We start from the raw sequence: 23,927 nt of genomic DNA, 5'->3' as shown, positions 1-23,927 counted from the left end.
TGCTTCCACACTTAAGAGGTGACTCTAGATCTGCAATATTTGCAATCTCTTTTATTTTGAGGCAGCTACCTCCTCTTATGCACCGAATAAAATGAACTTATTATTGCAAGTTCAACCATTGATTAAGGCTTTCCCTTGTGGTGTTTGTCCGGTACGAAGAAGATGAAGGAACTGAGATCGAATCTGGTATGAAGGAGATGAAGGAACTGAGACCGAATCCGGCTCAGTGCCATTAATAACAGCATTGCTATGCTCTGTGTTTTCAGGCTGGGTAGATGTTTCTCATATTTTTAGAAGGGAAAAGGGAAATATTTCTTTTGTTTGGGGTTTGAAAATGGTAAGGTTGGCATGATGCTAAAGACTTGTAATGGATGCAAACTGTAATGACGCTATGCTACTCGAACTTCCATGTGGTTGCACGCCTAGCTTAAATATAAACCAAAACCAAACATGAGAACTGATAACTACTATTTTGAAAATATTTTAATATCTTGAAAATCCAATTAAAACATTCGAAGATTCATTACTTAGATCAATTTAAAGTTTTCACCATTACTTAGGTCCCTTCGTATATAATAATGACTGTAGCATTGACTTAAATATTTCTGTAAATAATAATTACATACAACAATGTCTTTTATCACTTATTTTTCAACTATAAGTTCAGGGAAACATAGAGAAATTACAACAAATTCTTCTAAAGGAATGCCAATATTTTGCTATTATTTTTATTGAATCATAACTATATCAAGAGATTTTGTCTCTAAGATCATCAACTCATTCATAACGAAAGCAAACACATTACGAAATATATTCCCATGTTGTGCCCCAACTGGATGAAATTATTATTTGAGGAACTGATCAAACCAATCACTCACTTCTTTCACCATTAATGGTGTCATCTTGTGCCCTATGCCAGGTTGCGCGACAAGCTGCAGGTACTGTCCGGTCAGGACGTAAAAGATGTATATACACACACAATATAAAAGCAGCAAAACTCCGGCGGTGGGGAAACCTCTTCTTCTTCTTTTTAATTGAAAGAGCCAATCACAGTAGGCTAAGAACAACTACTAAAGGATTGTAGGGGGAAACCTTATTATTAAATAATAAAGCATGCATTACAATATGACAAGCATGATTGAATGGATAACATGCACATACATTGCACGCACATCCATCACACTAATGCAAAATGAACACGTGACATTTATATTCCAGCTAGACCTGTCAACTAGATGGACAGATTAGTAATAATCAACTTAACAGAATCCAACGGATTCCGGTACTATCTGATTAGAGATGATCTTTCTTCTGAAATTCAAGTTCGAGATGAATGTTGTAAAGGAAAGACCGAAAGAGTGAAGATCGACATCGGGACAGTCAAATTTAGTGTAAAATCTACCCGACCCAAGATTGTTACTATAATTTCCTCTTCATATATTTCGGAATAATTATTATAATGTCATCTATCTATATTTTTTACTTGTCTAATTATTTTATCGAATTAAATAAAAAATTTATTCATATCAAAACGGGACAAGTTTAAACCCAAAATTCAGGACGGGTTCGGACAGATGAAACATCCCTAAACGTCCAAACGAGTTGGGATCAAATGAAAGCTTACAATTTTCGAATCGGATCATGACAACCAAAAAGCAGACCCATCTTGTCCCATGCCCATGTCAGATCCATCTAAATTGGATAGGTTTAGATTATAAAATTTCGATTAGTTCCAACTTTTTCAAGTTGGGCCAGGTTCAATTTCAAAACATTTTGAGATCAGGCCATTTAAGGGATTTCGATGATTTTACAATTATTCAGCAGTGATCCCTTACCTTAAACTTGTCTGCACAATGGGCCTCTCCATAAGCCTTGCATGCCCTCGTCTTGGGAATTTCTAGGCCATCAAGAGGACAACGGGGATCTTCGACTCCTAAATATAGTTAAAATCAATAAGAAAAAGTTGTAACCATACATGGGAAATTCCAAAACAATTGAATTCCAGAGAAATACCAAAAAAAAAAAGAAAGAAGAAGAAGAATTGTATCATTTACAATCAGAAAAGGGCGTGGTGCGATAGCCGAGACCATGTTAGGTGCATCGAACTGAGAAGCTAGACCAGGAGCAATCCTATCCCAGACCTGATCAGAGAAGTAGAACCATAAATCACGATTAACATCAGGTGACAGAATAAAAGAAGCACCCTTAATTCAGTTGTGTGCGCATGAGTAAGCATGTCTTGCTCTCCACTTTTCTAAAGTGGTAATAGGTAAACAGCACGTTACATGGTATATTTACGTCAAACATGAGCAAGTAGAAACATAACTGACCTTCTCCACCACTTCTTTATCAATTTCTTTCTTGCCTAAATCAGTGCTTATATAGATTTAAGATCAGCTTCAACTTCAGAACGTCTAGTAGAACCACAAGTTAGTAAGCTTGAAATTTATAAATTTTAAGTGCTTATATAGATTTAAGATCAGCTTCATGCGGAATCTTGGTTTGGATAAAAGATAACCGCCCCTGAATGAACATAAATTGGTAAAACCAAGCATTATTAAAAGCTTTTTTTCCAAGAAACCTGGCATCAGTTACCTTCAAATACAGCCTTTATACTGTCAACTTGAGCCTGCCACTTGTCATTCTCTATTGCCCATCGAAATCCCTAAAAATAAATAACATGATACATTCGAATAACTTCACAAATATATTTATTAATGCTTAGAGGAATTACAAATTTTCAGTTTACCTGAACGCCAATTACTGGGGCTGGCACTGCATAGCGAGTGTCAGCAAAAGCAGCAAACCATGCATGCATTCCTGCATTTCATGATATTCACATAAACTCATCACGAAGCAGTGAGCAGTTATTTAATATTTCAGTCCCTTCAACTCTCAGTCAACAAACCTCCAAGTGATTCGCCAGTAATTCCAATCTTAGTAGGATCTATATCATCTCTCTGACTTAAATAATCTGCAAGTTTTATCATATCCCAGACCTAAAAGATGGAAAACCTTAAATGAATTGAAATGATAAAATAAAACCAAAATAGTTTAAGGTTAAAACTCAGAAAAAGCTTAAATTAGCATCTCCTTTAAGCCAAGACTATAAGATATATGGGAATTAAACAGCAGATCAATAGTTTGCTCAACTCCAGACTAGTCAGGAATTTCCTCTGAATTTCCTCGTACTTTCTTACCTTCGACCATTCTTTGAATTATAAGACAAACAAAAAATATAAAAGTATAGACAAACAAACAAGATATGAAGGGGTTACCGTATCAAATATGAATGGCATAGTATCCCCATTTCTCCATGATGATACCAGAACCTACACTCAGACAGTAAAATGACATTAGGATATCTTTTGAAGTGGTTTATCTAGAAACTAAAAACATTTAAAAAAAAAAAGAATAAGGGTTTCTTAGAACTTTCCATTGGCACCAATGACTCTTGCAATAGAATTAAGCTAAGTTAATCTTCCGGTACATTTTATCAAATCATACAATTAAACAAAACAACCCAGATTAAAGAAATATGAAAGGTAGACACAATTCATATACGTCTTTGTAAGTTGTTAGGCTGCTGGCACGTTAACCATGGTAGCGGGAATCAACACCAATGGCTATATATCCCCGTGAAGCATAAGTCAGAAAAATGAAGACAAGACTTGGTCTGGAAAAATTATAGATGATAAAAGAAGAAATTGGCAAATTCAAAGGCTTAGTTCAGCTAACCTCAAGCAATGGACGTAACCACTCTTTGCACTTATGAGTACTATGCAGAAAAACAACAGCAGGTCTCTTTTCTTGATTGTTTTCTTTCATAATTAAAATTAATAGGGGCAATTTTCCTTGATCCCCAGCCTATAAATGGCCAAGATATACCAAGTTTTTATTCTTCACGAGAAAATATACATATATGCATATAAACACAATATGGTAATAGAATTAGCTTATATTAATGCTTCTTTATTGCCCCCAATTAATTTACCTCGGTATGGAGATAAAGATTTTCCTCTTTAAGCAGCTCCTTAAGGTTTTCAATGTTGGCCTTTGGACAAGACTCCATTTCCTGGTAAATTTACAAATGAAAATGCTGTTAAAAACAGGTAATTAATCACAGAAATTCGAAGAAGAAAATCTTTAAGGAGAATTTTACCTCACTGAAAGTTGGCGGTGTAACATCTTGGAACAACGGCTTAACCACAGGCTTTGCAGGTTCCACAGTCAACGGAATTGATATTAAAAAAATAGAGTATATTCACAACAGTACAACCATATAAACAGAAACAAATTGGAAACATATTTCAGAGATTTACAGAGTAGGTAAGTAATAAGTATCGAATACTACTACGTATCCGATATATAATATATGATTAGATTTTTCTAAGTTTTTCATCATATTCAGAGGATTTTGGATACACGAATTTTTCAACAGAAACGAAGATCAAAGAATCAAACGCGAGTACTTAAGAAAGTGAAGAATCCGAGCTAGATAGTGTGTATATGTAAATTACCTTGAGCATTTCGTCTGGTACGAAGTAATTCAAGGAACTGAGATCGGATATTTTCTGGATCGGTAACGGCGCCGTTAGCTTCCATTTCAGTTATACTCACTCTGCTTCCGCTGCTGCCGGAGATGGATAAGTTAACGGTTTGGATTCGGTATTTATAGGGGATGGTTCTCGGAAGGTGAGGTGGCACGTGTGGAAGACAGCAGACGTGTCTCGTGGTTGATAGCTTATGTCGTCGAGTTATAGTTTGAGTAAGCTGGTGAAGGTGAGAGGCAAAAGCAGCCATTTTTCTATTAAGTAAAACATCGAAGGAAAAAAATTATAGGGAAAAAAAGGTACGGAAGGTATAATTGAGGACAGTGGACAACGTGGGCAATTGGGCATGTGTGAAGGAAGCAACCCAGACCCAAAACGAAAGGTTTTGGATATTTGTATTGTTTGGGGTTTAATATTATTTTTAAAATTTAAATATAAATTCTCACATTATTAAAAAAATTTAACATTTGTCGGGATCATAAAAGATAATGTTACTTCCATCGTTTGTTTGTTAAATTATGATCATAAAATAATTTTATTAGCTCTTCGTTAATTTGAATATTAATATTAATTCTAATATGATAAAATTATATTTAATTTACAAATATGTTTATCTATCTAAAAAATAATTAAAAATCCGCCTATGGTCTAATCCGCTTTAATATAATTTTTAATTTTTATATTTTGTCAAAGTAGAACAATAATCAAATAAAAAATTAATTTATTTCATTTAATAACATAACACTAAAGTACATTTTAATCTAATACAAAATCTTAGTAATTTATATACTAATCTTATATAAAAATTTATTAAAATATAATTAATAATATATAAATACAGAAAAAGATTTTTTTCAAAATTATTCCAAAACGTATTAAATTCTCCAAATCCAATCATGTTTAAAAAATCAACTCGATCAATCCAAAACCCAAATTTCATAATAAAAAAACAACCCTGACAAGGGTCAAAATCTGTCATGTACAGATTGTTTTTTTTTTTTATTTCTAACTGCTTGAGCCTTGAAGGTAAAAGGAAAGGGAAATTTAGGGGAATCATAACCATAAAAATCCAAGCAAAACTTTGTTTGATTCATTTTCAAAGGCGATATAACGAGGAACGAAAGTGGGAGGTAACCTCATTTTTGTTAACCTACCAGTTTAGGAAGTTTCTCTGAAGCTCCACCCAAACATAAACAAAATACCTACTCCATTTCATACATATTGTTGTAAAACAACCGAATTATAACAGTTAAAATGGTAAAACACCAGACCAATCATGTGGAGATCAGATACACGCTGCCTCCGGTAGATGAACTTATATTATTAAGAAATATACAACTTGAGGGTTTTAACTGAGATTTCATTACCCTGTATGTACTAGCAAGACAGCCCCAAAAAACATCCAAGATAACTACTTTACCTGTTCCTAATGTTTTAAGATGGTAAGGGTCTAAAGTGTCTAGCTACCATGGTTAACTCTTAACAAATGGTTGTCCCTTTTTCCCATATATATGGGGTAAGGGGAGGTAAAATAGTAGGCTACCCCCAACACCAGGTTGAGAGCAGCTTCCGTAAGAGACCTCCGAATTATGAAATACCCTCCGTGGGACTCGATCCCACGACCTCAAGGTTAAGAACATTGTGCTCTACTAACTGAGCTAGATTGTCATTTCAAATGGTTAACTCTTAACGATATTAGAATTTGGACCTAATAATAGATCCAAGAATCAAAAGCAGGCAGATGGTGGAACATAAGGAAAGAATGCTGGTTGATAGTGAGAACTATCTTACTCGCTAATTTGAGCTTTAAATCTCTACATTTTCACCATTGGGCAATTCATGCTTTAAGGGCTGGTCTGTATTCAAAGCAGAAGATGCTGCAGAGAGAGTCTGACCTGTTTCTACAGGTGCTGGGTTCGGAGACTTTACAATTCCACTAGGATAAGGCTCCTTAACTGCTGGATTTCCGGATTTTACGGCACCCATGGGTTCTTGTTTTGCAGACCGCATTGTCTCTGTAACATGTACTAGGGCAAATCATCATTTAAGAACATTAATTGGATTACTAACATCTAAGACTTACAATGAGAATCTAAAATCTATGAGGGAAATATCGAATAAATCTAAAGAAGGGATGGAGGGAAGAAAAAGTCAAATAAATCTCAATAAGGGATGGAGTGAGAATTGTAATGGAAGCAGAAACTTGACTACTTGGAGAGTTTCCAAGAAGGAACCCTCATTGGATTTTACCCAAAATAAAATTTTCGATATTTGGAGTCTAGAATTGTGAAATCAATCAGCTTACCCTTTATGCTCCCACAAGTAATGAGCTTATTGAGAAAATCACGAAACATTGTCAAAACAAGCCCTTCCTGCTCTGCATAGACCTCTGTGCACTCGTGCCCATTTGACGATTTCTGAGTAATATTTCGAGAATGATTTGTCAATAAATTAGGTGACTTCGTTTCCATAAACATTGTATCTTCTTCATCACACATCAATGCACGTGTTCCAGGAGACAAAGGCCTTCCATTTTGCACATCGTTCTCATTTGCTCCAGAGTCACCACTTCTATCTGTGTCTCCCTGGTTCTCACTCTTACTATCATTAGTAGCAGTGCTTGGAAAACCATTACCTTTCTGACTCGTTTCATGCACATGACCAGATGAAACAGTAGTTTCAATAGAATTAGAGCCTCCCTCTGTTTGTTGATCCTTTTTGCTACTTTTCTCTGGAAATTGGAACTTTCACATTAGTACTGCTATATGCCATCTTCAACAGAAGTAACAAAGCTCAAGGTGTATCCAGAATGAAATTAGGTAACGATCTAGATTACAAGATCCGTAGATCATGGGAGGCCAATAAATTTGACGAGAAACAGAGTTCAAACCATCCCCCTTTTTTCCGCTTTTGCTTAATATATGAAACAGGTATTACAAATAGGATGACATTTGTGGAGTCTGTAGGAAGCTATTTCTCTTTGCAAACAGCTATCAGATAAGAGTCTCTTTAACAATGAATATGTCGACCATCAAGTATTCCAGAGTCCAGACCGAATTATCTGACATACATATAATTTTGAAGTGTAACTGAAGGATCACATGGCCTTCTCAAATATCATTGTTCTTCTAACCGACTATATAATATCAAGACATTGTTAGGTTAAGTTTGTTTATTGTTTTTCACTCTTTCTGCAATATTTCTATATGATGCCCCTTATTCCATATAAGTACCATAAAAGTTGTTCCAATTTCTTTACGAAAGGAGGGCTCTGATCACTATGATGACGTTCAAGAACCATACTAGACCTAATGACTTCGTACCTTTGATACCTGATCAACAGTAATTTATCATTTAATGGCATTGCAAGAAAGAAATGCTCAGTCATTAATTTACTAATAAATAATTGATTGGTTTCACCTATGCAGGCCTAATGGCAGAATCATTACCTTAAACTTATCTACATGGTTGTAATTTTCAAACATAACATCTAAAATGTAAATAAATAATACAAGATGTTTTACCAGCTTCCCTATAATTCTATAGATGACAAAAGCTTCTGTCATTCACAGCTAAAAAGGTGAGCTGTATTGAGAAGATGCAGATTGCAGGAAAACACTGTGTTATAAGGATAAGATTTGGAAATGTGCGATAGATTGATAGTCCGTACAACAAATTCTTCATTGTGGTAATCACAGCCATGTGATTAACTAAAAAGTTGAAAGTGATACTGCAATGAAAAGAACAAGAACTTCAGGAATTTATGAATAATAATTAGTACCTGCAGCAAGTGCCTTTCCAGCTTCCGATGAAACTACCACCCAAAAAGAGCACATATCCTTTACATTCTGTGGTTGGAGGATGTTCGCCAATGGTGATCTTCAGTAATGCAAAGAGACACTAATTAGCTTGTAAAAGGGAGAAATTAAACAAAAATGGATGCTTCTGTTAATTACAAGCAGAATAAAATAAATAAACTTCCTACTTGTATGTCAATTTTGAAGATCCCAGTGATGCAGTATTAGCAGTGCCAGAGACAGTAGCAGATAATGGAGAAGATGCAGCCAACAGATCTTTTAGGTGATTTTCCTGGTTGGAATTAGAGAGATATTAGTATCCAGTTTCCCCTTCAAAGAAGAGAGTAAACATCAAGCCATATTTTGGTAGCAATGCGTGATAATTAAAATCTTAAAAGCAGCTGAGACAAAATTGAAGTGTTTTTTCTATTCATCTACAAAGACCATCCTTTGAGTCGATGTGTGAAGATACCACACCAAATAGATTATTCCTGGTGAAAGGACCACAACGTCCATCAATGAAATGAGTTCTCATTTAGAAACAATCATGAATACAAAGCTTGTGGTTCTTGATAGTAAAGGTGGCTATAAGACGATCACATAACATAAAAAGTCTAAAAGAGAATGTTTTTCTCTGAAGATTGTACAAATCCTATCGGTGTTCTTGACCAACCAAGATGAATCTCACATATAATCACAATTCAAGGAATTACCTGTTGCTGTTGAACAACTTTTTGAAATGATTGATCTTGCACTGCTCGACCAAATATGAGTTCTTCACTTTTTCTTTTCTTGGATGCCAAAGGAATCCCAAAGCCAGATGAACCAATGGCACCACTAATGGCTGCATTTGCAGCCTGTTGCACGTAAGCTATGGAGTTATGATCACCGTGAACAAGAGCTCTTCTTTCTTCACTTCCTTTGAAGTTCTTGCAGTCCAAGCACTTGCAATTTTCGGAGCATAAAATATTAGCTTGGAAGCACTCACAATACTTCTTGAGACAACCGGATTTCTTGCAGTGACATCCTTTATTGTGCTTTCCGACCATTTGGACATCATGTGCATAATCCTAGATTTGTTTCAAGACGATAAGGAACTTTTAAAAACTCGATAAAATCAAATTTTCATTTTTCTATATAAACAAATACATTGATGATTGGTCTTTGCATATCAACTGATGCAATGACATAATACCAAATAGGGCTGTAAATGAGACGAGATAGATCGCGAGCTATTCGAGATCGACTCGATCAAGGCTCGATAAATACTCGGATCGAATGGACTCGACTCGAGTTCTTAACGAGCTGAAACGAGCTACTTGATATTCGACTCGAAAAGCTCATGAGCAGCTCGAAAATATAATATATTAAGATTTTATTCAAAAAAAAATTAATAATAATAATAATATTAATATTTATGTATTGATTTTTTTTAAAAAAATACAGTAAAATTTCATGTATTTAAGGTTCATGTTCGAGTTTAAGTTTGAGGTTTCAATCGAGTTAAGTTTAAGAATTTTTTTTCTTCATTTCGAGCTTTTTCGAGCTGCTCACGAGCTTCAGTTCAGGATTTCGAGTTAGAGTCGAGCTTGAAAATTTTAAGCTCACGAGTTTTCGAGTCGAGTCGAGCTTCATTTCAGAGTTTTCAAGTCGAGTCGAGCTCAGCAATACTCGAGCTCGACTCGACTCGTTTACACCCCTAATACCAAACGTCGAGTAAAAAGAACTAAACCAAAAGAATAATAAAAATAGACTCAGATTAACATTATTCTTCAATTTGACCCTCAAAGAAGATAAATTTAAAGGGGAAAATCTCATCACTATCACTCGGTACCACTCATAATGAAGCAGCTAGAAGATGCAAGATAACATACCCTAGTATCCTGAGGTCTGTGGGGACTGCTTGCAATCTTCGGTCTAAATGCATTTGGATTGCGTTCTAAGGTTGCTCCAACTGCTTCTTGCCTTGCTGCCTCATTCTCCACATTGTTATGGCAATTTACGCAATTACAACCATTACAATAAATTCCAGAAGTAAAGCACTCACAGTACCTAATAATAACAAAAAACAAAATGCTAAATAGTACCTGATAAATAAATACAAGAAAAAGACTATAGACCACAGCCACGAAGCAACAAGTACAAAATACCAACAAATATGGGTATAATTTAAATAAGACAATTCTATTGATAATAGACCCTGAATACATGATAAATGATAAATCATATAAACCAAATCAGTGTTTGTTAATTGTAATCTAATAAAGATTGTTTCATATTTCCACAAGCAAACCACTAGCAAGAAGAAGATAACTGATGTAACTAAAAAATTTTCCTTGAAAAGAACTTCATACATACACTGAGAATAATGGATATTCTACAACAGACAAAAGATGAAAATGGAGTAAGCAAAAGTCAAGCTACAATTTGACAAGTCACTCTTATCCGTACAATGTTTCCCAAAAGTGAAACGATCAAGCATTTTTCTCAGTCTCCACAAAGATCAACATCACAATACCATGTAGCATTTTTTGTATGTATGACTTATAGATCAAATAAGTAACTAGAAAGGTGGCCAAGAATTTAAATAAATTTTAAGAGCTTACAACTTCAAGCACCGAGAATTCTTGCAATTACACTGCTTTTGTTTCTTTGGAGTCCTATCTTTTGCTTCAGCATGTGCTCGTGGCCTGGACCTCGGGGACTCTTGCTTGCTGCACAAACATATATACACAAAGAGTTAAAAACAACAGTATGCAACAATCATATTTCTAGTTGTAAACAATGTTCTCATTATTCTGCTATCTACATTGCCCAAAAAATGTCCAGAAATGTCTCTTTAAACAGAAAAGACCAAAAAGCGAAACAAATCACATTGATCTTATAAAAATTAGAAGGAAAAATATCCACGAAGATGGAATGAATCTGCTTTAGGATAAACCAAAAGCTTATTTAAATTATAAATAGGCTTATTTACAAGATAAATAGTATTTTAAGGTATAAAAAGTGTGAAAATTATTTCTAAAGAGGACATTCATAATCTAGACGGAGTTTAAAGATTTCATGAAACAACTACCTCAATTGAAATGTTTGTATCGGAAGCTTCTGAACTGGATGAGGCGCCCTTTGCATGAAGGTAACCGGCTGCGAAGGCGGAGGCGGCGGCCGTGTTTGAACTCGAGGCGTTGACGGTGACTGATGTTTTAGTTGTTGCAGCGGCTGCGATTGCACCGTTTGCGGCTGTAAACTTAACAGCAATTGCAGTTCCTGCGGATGTTGCTGAGGCTTCGTCGGCAACGCCGTTTGCGATTGCCATTGCGGTTGAGGCTGCGATTGTAAATGCATCGAGTGATCCGGCAACGTCCTATTTCCCGACGCAAGACACCCCGGGGTGAAATCTAATTGCCTCGCTAATTTCTTCGGTGTGAAATCCGAAATCGTTTCTCCTTCCCCCATTACTCAATCTTCACACCATAAAAAAAACACTTGAATCACTAAATAATAACAGTCAATTGAATTGAAATAAAAAATTTAAAAAAAAAATCACAGAGCTATAGATTTCATTTTCAGTTTACCGTTCAAATTTCTGTTAAATAAAAAAATCAATGTCAAAAGGAAAGCTTTGAAGAGTGAGGAAGCTAAGCCGCCATAAGCTTAGAGCTCCATAGGGAATTGTACGGCTTTTCACCCCTTCCTTCAGCCTTTGCTTTGCTTAACTCCCCCACTTTGTCTCTTTTTCGAAATATATAAATTTGAAATTTTACAAATATCGACGGTTAGATTTGTTTTGGATTGAATCGAACAGGTGAAATTGAATTTTTTGATTGACGGCTGAGATTTTGAAGAAGAGTCTATAATGATTGAAATCCGTTGGATTAAGATATGTTTAGGGCTTTTTTTCTGGCAAAGTAAAGGAAGTGAAATTTGGCGCTAATGGAGTCCGAAAGCGATTGGATTCTTGTCTTATTGAAGACGTGTACGGTTAAGATTGTTTTATAGTCTAAAATGGACGGACAATATTCTTCTAAAGCCTTCAAGAGGAAACACTATCGCTTTGACCGATTTTCTAGGGACCCAATGAAGCTAATAAATTTAAATTTCGGGAGGAAAGATATTTTATTTGTTCAATTTGAATTTCTTATTTATATTTTGAACTTTATAAAGTTGGGTTTGGTTCACAGAATGTAAGATTGTTAGTGGAAATAAAAGATTATCAGTGAGAATAAAAGATTACCAGAGAATAGGATTACTGGGAATGTTACATTATTGTGTTTGATTGGTTTGGCAGGAATGTAAGATTATAGTGTTTGGTTAAAGGAATACAAAATTACTAGAATGTATATTTTACCAAATTATCATTGTTCTATATTTTTTAACAAGTGAAATTTTAAATATTTAAATAAAAATTATTTATATAAAAATTCTATTTGTTGATAATATATTATTTGAATATTTAAATATATCATGTATTATTTTAATTTTAATTAATATTAAATTTTACATAATTTATGTAAAAATATATTAAAATTTTACATCAACATTTAACTAAATGTTTTCATTGTGAAAATTCTTCTTAGATAATTTATTTATTTATTTATCTTTTATATTTATACTTAATTCTACCTATTTTATTATTATTATTTATCTCATGAATTTATATTACAAAAACATAATTCAAATAAGTAAGAAATTAAATTTATTCGAACTCAAATAACATAAAAATTAGTTTCCCATAAAGTAATGACCATAACTAAATAACCAAACAATTTACTGCTACTTGACACAGACTTGTTTCGTGCCCTTTTGGCGAAATCACTTATATTCTCATCGTCGCCGTTCCGGAAGTTCTCATTCATTGGCTCGTTTGAGTCGAATGCTTCTCCCCCCTCCTTGAAGCCATCTTCAGCACTACCGAATTGATCACCACCATCAAATCCCGTATTCTGGCTTCCATATCCAGTAGTACCTCTGGTGGCAACGTCACCAGCAACATTGAAATTCCCACCATCGAAATTGGTTGCAGCAGATTGATCAAAACCACCATAATTTCCTTTGCCTCCATAGTTACCACCACCGTATCCAACATTACCTCCATAACTTCCAGATGAGGGACTGGCATTTCTATTGTAGCCGCCACCACCACTGTAGCCACCACCGCCTCCAAAGTTACGAGGAGGTCTCTCAGCTACATAGTTCACTCTTACTTGACGGCCATGGAGAGCCTACAACAAGAAAGACAACCAAAAAATCCCACAAATAAACTACCACAAATATAAGAACCAATGCTGTTATGTTAAGCATCTGAAAAATCAAACAGGGTAGACAAAGATAGAACTACTGTTTTCACCCTTATCTATACCAGACAGATTAACCAAGAATATTATGATGATAAAACATCTCGCATGCTAAATCAATTATTTATACATACATGCGCAAATTAAGGCCTACATAACATATTTCTTTTCAAGTAATGAAAATTATTTGTAAGTTGAGGCGATTGAGAAAACTAATGTGGAACTTGTACTTCATAGTAAGAATTACTAGCAGACATTAAAGTGAACCCCATACGTTACCAAGGAAAAACGAGTTATAACATGTAGATTGAGTCCCTGACAGAGGAGATACTATGTTTCAAGATGCTGATAGTGAACTTGAGTAGCATAAATTAATTTGCGATGCAATAATTCCAAATCCACATAGTTCACCACAGTTGGAATCTTAAATACCAAGCATTTGACATAGGCCTAGATGCAATTTGCAACCAACACAATGCAAAAGCTTTTACAATAGTTGCAGATCAACATACGAAGAAAAGGCCCAATAGGATTACAAAACAAAAATTGCATGCATCATATTCTAATTTTTATCTCTTTGTACAAAGGTTTAAGCATATATGCTCGTTATAAAATACATTATTAGCATTCTATGAGGTTTACTTAAACAGAAGAAACCAGCAGATATTCCAAGACTACCAATATGAAAGGAATAAACAAATTCTTCAAACAATAGATACTTAGATGTCTTATATTACCTGTCCATACAAGGCCTGTGTTGCGCTGGAAGCATCCTCAGTACTGGTGTACGTGACGAAGCCAAATCCTCTAGACCTGCCCGTTTCTCGGTCCACAATTACTCTTGCTACAATAAATATCAAATTAATCAGCTATTTTACACACATAAAAGCAGTGGACATTAAACAAACTTGACTGCAAACTCAAAGTGAGTACACCATATGCACAAGCCCACACAAACTTTAAGTTAAAAACTTTCATTCGTTATGAAAACATATCAAATGTGGCATCTAAATCTTCACGGGACATGCCATTATACTCAAAAACATGAACCAACACGACACACTCGACATGTAGAGGAAAATATTTAAGCATCTCAAGGAACTTTTAAATCCCTTCCATAGTGTTAACTGGAAATTACAAATTGAAATTAGCAAATACATTCATCAGAGCATACCTTCAACAACTTCACCATATTAGCTGAAAGCCTCTCTCAGACCTTGGTCATCCGTTTGATATGAAACACCTGCGATAAAAAAATCAATAAGAAACCCTAAAAAAATAGGTAACAAAAAACAGTTTGCTCCAAAAATATAAACAAAAGCTGAATGCGCACCTCCGACAAAAACTTTCAACTTTCGAGCTCGGTGAGTTTGACATGCACCGGAACACTTGAAAAAGGTTGGGCCTTGAAGCAGAAAACTGAGAATTAATCTGTGTGGTCGAGGCCTGCCTAAGCATATTCCCAATTTTACTTAAGAAAGCCATTGTTACAACCTACAAAAAAATGAACTTCACTTTCAGCAGATTATTACATGATAACACGAAACACTAAAACAGAAATCCAATACAATGAAAAGTTAGGAAATAGATTAAAACGATACAACAATGAGGAGAAACCCTTTCAAATAAAAAAGATGAACAACCAAATCAACAGATCATCATGAAAAACGAGAAACTAGAGATATCCGAAAACAAAGCTTAGGGCTTTTTCGAAGCATAACCTTCTGGTTATGGAGCTGAACTACCGGGAGAAATGTATCTCTGAACCCTAACCCGAAAGCATTTTTTTGAAAAAATGGGTTCGACCAAACAATACTAGATTAAAATAAACCCTTACCCGAAACCATTTTTTTGAAAAAATTAAACAAGTAAAACATTGCAAAGAAAGGGAGAGGAGAAGAAGAAAGGAGAACGATGAATTTTTTGCAGAGGGAGGCAAACTCTCACGGGGAGAAGAAGATATCGCAGAGATAAATGGGAAAAAGAAGGGTATTTTAGCCCTGAGCATACGGAAATAAAAGAATACGGGTGTTGGGGAATAACATTACCATGAATAAATACACTTAAGAAAGAAATATTATTCTTACTTGGAAAAAAATACCTAACTAAACATGGGTATCCTTAATCAAGAAAAAAATATACCTTCTAGGAATCTTAAAATACTTGATCCAAACAGCCCCTCAAAAGTATAGATAAAAAATAGATCCAGAAAAAAATACAAATAAAAATATATATTGAGTTAATGCCACTAAAAATTCCTTAAACTATCGGCTAAAATTTAAATTAGTCTTAAATTTGTCCTAAATTTCAAAATATTAATATTACTTCAATTAGATTATTTCACTATCAACTATCACTTAATCAAGTAAGATGAGGCGTTAACTTTTTTCAATAAGATTATATTTTTAAATTTTGATGTTATGAATAAAGTAAAATAAATTAAAAAGATATTGAATAATAATAAATTATTGGATTTGATATGAATTAATTAATTATTTATTTAGATATTAAGAATTACACCACAATTAAATTATGTTTATCATAATGAATGACAGAAAGATTTTCTTTTCTTATTTTAAAGTTTAAATTCATAAAAATTAAAATAAAATTATTTAAGGATAATTACGAATAAAATGTACATAAGTACATTACCTCATCTGCGTGTAAGCATGTGTATTTGATTGGATTATGACCATCTTATGTTTAAAGTTTATAAACATATATTCATTATCCAAATCAAAAGAAACGAATTATTTTATTCTTAATTAAAAATAATTTTGAGTTAATTTCATTTTGATTTATTGAAAATAAATTCGAAGGTACGTTGGAAATTTAGGATGATTTGAATGAAAATATTATATCCCATAACTAGATTTAAATAAAAAAGAAAAAAAAATATTGTCTGGCGCTTGGAACCGCATGGCCATTGACGACCGTGATCATGCCTTTTATCGATTGCTTTGGTCTCAGACGGTACCAAACAAGGTTCATGTGTGTCTCTGGCGGGTCTTTCGTAACCTTCTTCCATGTTATGAGAATTTGTTCTTGAAGCATGTAGTTCCTTCTCCACTCTGTTTTCGCTGTGGCCAGGCACCTGAATCTATCCTTCATGCTCTTCGAGATTGTTCCCAGGTTTAGTCCGTGTGGGAACTGTTTGGTTGGGGCCAGGTTCTATCCTTTGCTGTGCAGGACGCCCGGGAATGGTTGCTCCAGATGTCTACGCTACTTCCTTCGGATGCCATACCTTATTTCTTAATTCTCCTATGGGATTTATGGGGCCACGTAACCGTCATTTGCATCAAGGTTTGGTGTTCTCTGATATGGAGGTTCACCAGTTTGTTTTCAATTATCCATCAGATGCTTGTATCGCTCCCTTGGCACCGGACACGGTCAGAGTGCTTATTGCCCAGGTTTGGAGTTCACCAGCCCAAAACTGTTTGAAAATAAATTTTGATGGCTCGTTCGATAATGCTTCTGGAACGGGGGGGTATTGGTGTTGTTCTGAGGGATCATGCGGGAGAATTCCTTTCAGCGGTGTCCCGGTTTGTTCCCCATGTGATGGATGCTTTTCATGTAGAGACTTGGGCTTGCTTGGAAGCTGTTCTTCTGGCTCAGGAGTTGGGGGGCGGTTTGTTGTGATCGAGGGGGACTCTCGTTCTGTTATTGGCAGTGCGGGCAGTTTTCTTGCAGATTATACTCCTTTGGTGGTCCTCTTATATAGCGCATTGGACGCCTTGCCTGTTTGTTCGATCGGTGCTCATTTCATCATGTTGGTCAGTTGGGTAATGCGATGGCTCATGCCTTTGCTCGTGATGGATTCACATCGGGCTCTTTCAACCACTAGGTGGAGCATCTCCCTGATTTTTGGAACTGGTTTACCGGCAGCTAATCGACCCTCATCCTAAGGACGTGTTTCTTCGTCTGGTTTAGGGTAATTTTCTACTTACTTTTACATGTACGTGACTGTGTTTGCATGGCAATAATATTACTATATGTTTCCTCAAAAAAAAAAAAAGTCTAATACAAGATAATGTCACATAGTTTATAATATATTGTATTATTTATTTATATATCTCACATAATTTATATCATATAAAAATTCATTTTATAATCAATAATCTCTAGAGCATATGGTTAAAAACTCTCAATTGGTGTATTTTCTCTCCTCTAAAGGGAAAAGGGGAGATTATTCTCCCTAGAGGTCCTGGGTCCTTATATATATATAGGATCTTGTTACACAATGTAAAACTCTTTTAGTTTACACACATTTAGGGCCGTTGGATGAGTGAAAATAAATGGTTGAGATTAATGATAACTCCGTAAAAGACAGTGTTCTGAGTATTTTTACTTAGGTTATTGTTTGTCTAAAAGCCATTTGTCATAGCATTTTAGTTGCATGTAGGACACATTTGCATGTGGACAAATTTTACAGAGGCAAGCTTTATCTGGTTTAACTGATGCTGCTGAAGAGGAAGGTTGTTTGTTGGTTGTGTTGATGGAGGAAATGACGAAGGAATAATTCATGTGCTGAGACAAATCAATTTGTTAGGGCCAGTGGAACAGAAGAAGACGACATTGAGGAACATATTTTCTTGCCTAAGTAAGAGATATCATGCAAGTCTGACGTAACTTGACAACACTACTGACATCACTTGACCAACTTCAACCTCACTTGCACTCATGCCCTTATTAAGTTAATTGAGACCACTGCCAGTTGTTATATCATTCACAAAATGGGTATAACATTAAGGGTATTTACGGAATTTCCAAGGGTACTAAACCCTAGAAATTCTCACTATAAATACCACATTATAACTCTTCAAAAAGAGGGTGATCAGAATCGAGAAGGAGAGAGAATAATATACATGAGGCTTGTAGTAGGCGGCTACTGCACTCATTTTCACATCTTTCCCCACTTGACCGTCTGTGGTGCCCTCAATAGTCGGACTTCATTGGAGTGGCAACTAGGCCTCGAGAGAGGATGGTCGCCATAACAGGCGTGGTGGTGGTATAATGTCACGACAGAGATATGATTTTGGGAGTTTTTCTTCCTTTGTTTTTCATTTCCATACCTTTTCAAGGGTTGTACTTAATGAATGATTTTTGGATGATAGTTACCACATCATAATTGTTTTATTCGGTGGTAGATGACACTTGAATGATACTTTGTTCAATTGTTAATGATTGATGCAGTTTTTGTTTATGTTAAGTGTTATTTTGTTCATTGTTTCAATATTTTGCCTTGACGCTGCAAGAGCCTTCGAGAGATTGCCTGGTGCCAGGACAAAACATTCCTAGTCTTTGTAAGAGCCTTCGAGAGATTGTCATTTTTCTAGGAGTAAATGCCTAATATCGAGAGAGTTAGGGTAGATCTACGTGAATAATGGAACTAATTCAGTATGGTGAGGTTCTAATCCGCCTTAGAGATAAGGAGATGGTTTCATTCGACTAAAAAGGGTAAAAACTTGAGTAAGATAGGTCAAAATCTATAGTTTACACTGAGGGGTATTGCTGCAACAGCAGTTTGACAAACCAAGGGTTGTAGTTCACGCCGAGTAGTATTGCAATAGCAAAAGACCTGAAACACTCTAGTGAATCTTGTCAGGCAGCACAAGCATAGCATTCTGAATAATCATAAACGTAGAATAAATTGTCACCGTAGCAAGCCCAACCCAAGTGCCCCGTTAGAAGTCTAATTGTGTGAGGTTTTTATGAATATTTGAAACTCGAACATTTTTATTGCCTTGACAACTTTTACTTGTTTACTTTCGCATATTTTTACTGCCTCGACCAAACTTTTCCGTTTCCTGCACTTTACAATTTTTTCTTGCCTCGACAATACTTTTTCGCCTGTTCATACACTTTTTTATTGTTTGCTTTTTAGACAAGAATCGTAGGACTAATAGTGACACCTAGTTCTAGCTGTTGCAAACATAAAAAATTCCCATCAATCTATGTGGATACGATAACTCACTTACTACTATATTACTTGCATCGATTGTTTATACTTGCACATAATTGCGTGCCACAACACATACATTTACACGCGATCAATTAACAGTAGGAAATGAGAAGATATTCACGGGAAAAAAAACTAGGAGTTAATCTCAACTATCTATTTTCACTCATCCAACGGTCCTCGATCTGTGTAAAACTAAAGAGTTTTGTATTGTATAAATGGATCATAATCCTAATCCATATATATATAACTTATGGATGAATTCTACCCTATCTTTTCGGCATGAAAAAACCCATAAAGATCACATATTTTATTTCAATAGCCTAGGATGATTACAAGATAATATCTTATTTGACAATCTAAAACCTTTAGGAATTAAGAATAACAACATTTTTATTTACTACCGACACCACTTGATGGGTTCTATAAACTTTATGTTATATATATATATATATATATATATATATATATATATATTATAAACTAATAATATATTATATGTATTAAACACCTAAAACCCCTAAAAATCTATCCACCGATTTTAATTATCAAAATTGAAAACCTCATCCTTTACCATTTTGATTCATCATTTAAAAACCACGAACTTCCATTATTGAACACTTGATTTTCTAGAGTGAGAAAGTTATAAATTATTCAAAAATTGATGGCGCGTGTCTAAACTAAAGTGAGATTTAGAAAGCTTGTGATCCAGACTTCCACATGGTATATTTCCTTTTGGAATCCAAGCTAAGTAAAGAAACTTGAACCCTATGTTCATTTATGATGCATGCGTTGGATAAATTGAGTTTGATTGGTGTTTATATACTTGTATTGATTATAAACTGTATGTTTCATCATTAAGAGCAAGTTAGAACTTTCAAGAAAAGAGAGAAACAAAAAATATCGAGTAAGTTGATAAATCTAAGACATAATGTAAGTTTTAATTAGGTGAACATTATCATGATTGAGTTTTTTGTGGTTTTGATATTTAATCATGGTTGTGTATAGTATTTATTGCATATTTTGTATAATTTAATTATCGAGTATGTTTATCAAACTTCGGTTATCATATAAGATTGATAAAGTATGTGTACGTTAAATCTCATGTGAGTTTGTTATGTTAAATGTGGATTTGATCATATTTATTGGTGATAACAATATGAAAAAAATATATATGATAAATAAATTGGTAAGTTCATAAATTGAGATGAAAATAGAAAGTATATTATGATCAATTTAATTAACATAAGGCATAATTGATATGTTACAGGGTCCATAGCATTTGTATTTTGGGTCTATATCTATTGGAGATATATATTGTGTTATTACAAAATTCGAGTTATGGTGAGACGAGATGATACACTATTTATTAGACTTTTATCACAAATCATCGTATTGAAACTTAAGCTAAACATGTTTATACGGTTGATTTATGATTAATGGATTTGATTACCATGTTCTTCTAAGTCTTTGTACGTAAAATATTATCTTAATATGCTTAAACATATTTTTATTATTCATTAAGTTATTTATCATCTTACTGAATTTCTCGCTCTATTAATTTTATTATGTTATAAGAATGTTAGATCGAATCGGTTGGGTATGCTAATGTCAAGTTATATATGACGGCAACATAGTATTAGGAGGCCATCGATTTAGAGGAGGATGCATCCCTTTAAGCCTGTCATTAGACCCAACAAAATATTCAACACCTATGGAGGCCAAAATTCACATAAATTCAATGGGTTCACTTCACTAACCCCAGACCCCATGTACAGTAAAAACTCATGCCTCTCACATATGAAAAAGTTACTGTGTTGGATCCACTTTAGCCACCCACTCCTTTCTCTATTATTGCACAATGCACACTATGTATACAGTAAATTTTAGGGTTAATTGTATAATACATTTATAAACTATGAGTGAAAATTTAAAATTGATATTTAAATTTTAAAATATTTACAGCAACCGGCCCATAGATTAAAGTTGCATAAGCCATTAAGAGAATATTGGTTAACAATTTTCTATGTTAATCCAAGATGAATGTGTATATATATAGAGCGTGTTATTGTTCGTCGTTTACTGATATAATATTTCTTTATTATAGGTCTGCTTCTACGTCTCGACGAATGGTTTAATCTTATTTTTAACACTTTTATTTTAAGTTTTAACTTTATTTTACAAATTTGAAATTGTCGGCATCTTTAATTACCAGTTACTTATATTAATAAAACGTATACCCATAGAAAAAAATATGAGATTAAGCACCGAACTTTGTGTGAAAAGGGATGCAATACTAAATAAAGAAAAACACCAAATCCACAAGCATTGGACAAGTAACCAATTTACAATTTTACTTTGGATATGAGGAAGAAACACACAATACCGTGAATTGCAATATTTGGACACAGTTTCTTTCCAAAATAATTCCATTATATCTTAATTTAGAAAGGATAAACAAAGCAACGACCAAATTTAGTCCAATACTTAACCCACAAGTTAAGGCTTTCAACTAACATTTTCTACCCTCACCCGACGTGTCATAATTCAGACAAATGGTGTTTATCCTCTTCACTTCCTTAAACGGTTAAACCCTAACCTATCGAATAGGGAATAGAACTCGTTGATAGAATAAAAACTTAATTGATATAAAATTAAAATCTAAGATTTATCATGTTAAATCATCAATAATAAAATATTATATGCAGAAGTGTATCTAAATTAATTGATAAATTCAAATTCTTAAGTCTTTCTTTGATTCTATGATAGAATAAGAGTAATACAAATTAATTTATTTATTGATGATCACTTACTCTTTATATATATTGAGTATTAGGTCGGTATTTTAAGTATTTATAATTTTATCATTCATCAAATTATAAATACAATTTATGATATATATATTATAATTCCACGACACTTTAAGATCATGTCACGTTTAACCTAATTTGTCACTTAATTTTTTATCATACTTTATGATAACATTATATATTATATATATGTGCTCATAATTATGAACTTTAATCCAACACTCGCACCCTAGTTTTCATTATAATTTATATGACTTGATTAAAGTTTTTTCATCTCGTCAAGTAAAGAATCTATCATTCAATCTGATTATTTTTTTCAAGTTTTATCAATAGGAAGACACGAAGAAGGATATTTGATGCTCGGTATGAAGATATGGATCATAATAATTTTTAATAATTTATTATATTCTTATTAATTTATTAATATTTTTTATAAAATTTATATTTTTTATAGTTTTATAACTCATATATTTATAATTTTAAAAATAATTTATATTTTAGAACATTTTATAAGTTTTATGGTTTTAACTGTTTTTAGTATTTTTTTTTATATTTTTATAATTTTATGTATTAATCAGCAAAGTCTTAGGAACTGAAATGATAAAAAGAAAATATTTTTTTATATTTTATGACGTGACATTTTTAAAATATATTACATGTTATTATTTTATTGATTTATTAATAATTTAGTGATAAAAATTAATCAATGATGATACATTGATAAAATAATTAATTATTTTTTAATTTAACGATAAAAACTTAATCGAATACAAATTTCTTTTAGAAGTCTAGTTGATTTTTAATTTTTTTATTCTTTTAAAAGTAATTGTTTTTGTGCCCTAAACCAATTATATGTAATGTAAATGTTCCAACCTAAACCTATCTATTTTATTGGCTAGTGTTAGGGCTAATTTAAATTGTTAAATTGTGTTTTTCTTAATCGAAGAAAACCGTTTATTAAAACTGGTATACAACAATCACATTCTTTTAACACGTATACAATAATCATTTGATCTAGCGACATACAACATTGTATTATAGATTTAAGTCTCAATGTTATGATTAAAACAAATTAAATTAAAAGAATCATTTTATAATTGGATTTTACAGTATTTAACTCAAATTAATCGATCTATCAATAATTACATTAGTTATATGTAATAGTAAAATTGGTTGCCCTTGTTATTAGCATCGGATCTAAAAAATAAGAGTATACAAATGAGAGAAAAAAATATTTATCGTTAGTATATAATAGTCAAAGTAACATTTTGCAAACACATCAAATTAATATATTACAATCGTTCTTGAAAGTAAAGAAATTTAACTATGTGTAATCAATCCTAAAATCATGATATCAGTTTCTTAAAAAATTTAAGAAAAAAACGAGTTGCTCGTAAGCTTGTAGAGTCAAATTGAATCTCACTCGACTTAATTTGTTAAAGTATCGAATCGAGTTCAACTCAGACATTAATCAAATTAAACTTTTTTTTGAATAATCTTAAATGATTACAAAT

The 23,927-nt window shown here is 33.4% G+C and overlaps 1 protein-coding gene, 1 long non-coding RNA gene and 2 pseudogenes across 2 annotated transcripts; all 4 read right to left on the bottom strand.

Moving 5' to 3' along the window:
• Positions 1-769: 769 nt before the first annotated feature.
• LOC120192461 lies at positions 770-1,938 on the bottom strand. Its single transcript, XR_005522777.1, has 2 exons — positions 1,836-1,938; positions 770-932 (listed from the first exon to the last, which is right to left on the bottom strand). It is a non-coding gene; the product is annotated as an uncharacterized LOC120192461 (long non-coding RNA).
• Positions 1,939-2,041: 103 nt separating this feature from the next.
• On the bottom strand, positions 2,042-4,810 carry LOC120192459 (annotated as a pseudogene).
• Positions 4,811-5,897: 1,087 nt separating this feature from the next.
• On the bottom strand, positions 5,898-12,071 carry LOC120192402 (protein tesmin/TSO1-like CXC 6). The gene is made up of 10 exons (XM_039195187.1): positions 11,926-12,071; positions 11,427-11,814; positions 10,957-11,064; positions 10,225-10,402; positions 9,064-9,420; positions 8,539-8,642; positions 8,335-8,432; positions 6,859-7,284; positions 6,345-6,568; positions 5,898-6,031 (listed from the first exon to the last, which is right to left on the bottom strand). The coding sequence occupies exons 2-9, from the start codon at positions 11,804-11,806 to the stop codon at positions 6,360-6,362; spliced, it is 1,860 nt and encodes a 619-aa protein (XP_039051118.1). The 5' UTR covers positions 11,807-11,814; positions 11,926-12,071; the 3' UTR covers positions 5,898-6,031; positions 6,345-6,359.
• Positions 12,072-13,056: 985 nt separating this feature from the next.
• LOC120192537 lies at positions 13,057-15,132 on the bottom strand (annotated as a pseudogene).
• Positions 15,133-23,927: the final 8,795 nt, after the last annotated feature.

Source organism: Hibiscus syriacus, unplaced genomic scaffold (genome assembly GCF_006381635.1).
Source record: "Hibiscus syriacus cultivar Baekdansim isolate YM2019G1 unplaced genomic scaffold, ASM638163v2 tig00116975_pilon, whole genome shotgun sequence".
In the NCBI taxonomy this organism is placed as follows: domain Eukaryota; kingdom Viridiplantae; phylum Streptophyta; class Magnoliopsida; order Malvales; family Malvaceae; genus Hibiscus; species Hibiscus syriacus.
The sequence above is the reverse complement of the archived record's forward strand: the minus strand, read 5'-3'. Positions and strand labels throughout refer to the sequence as shown.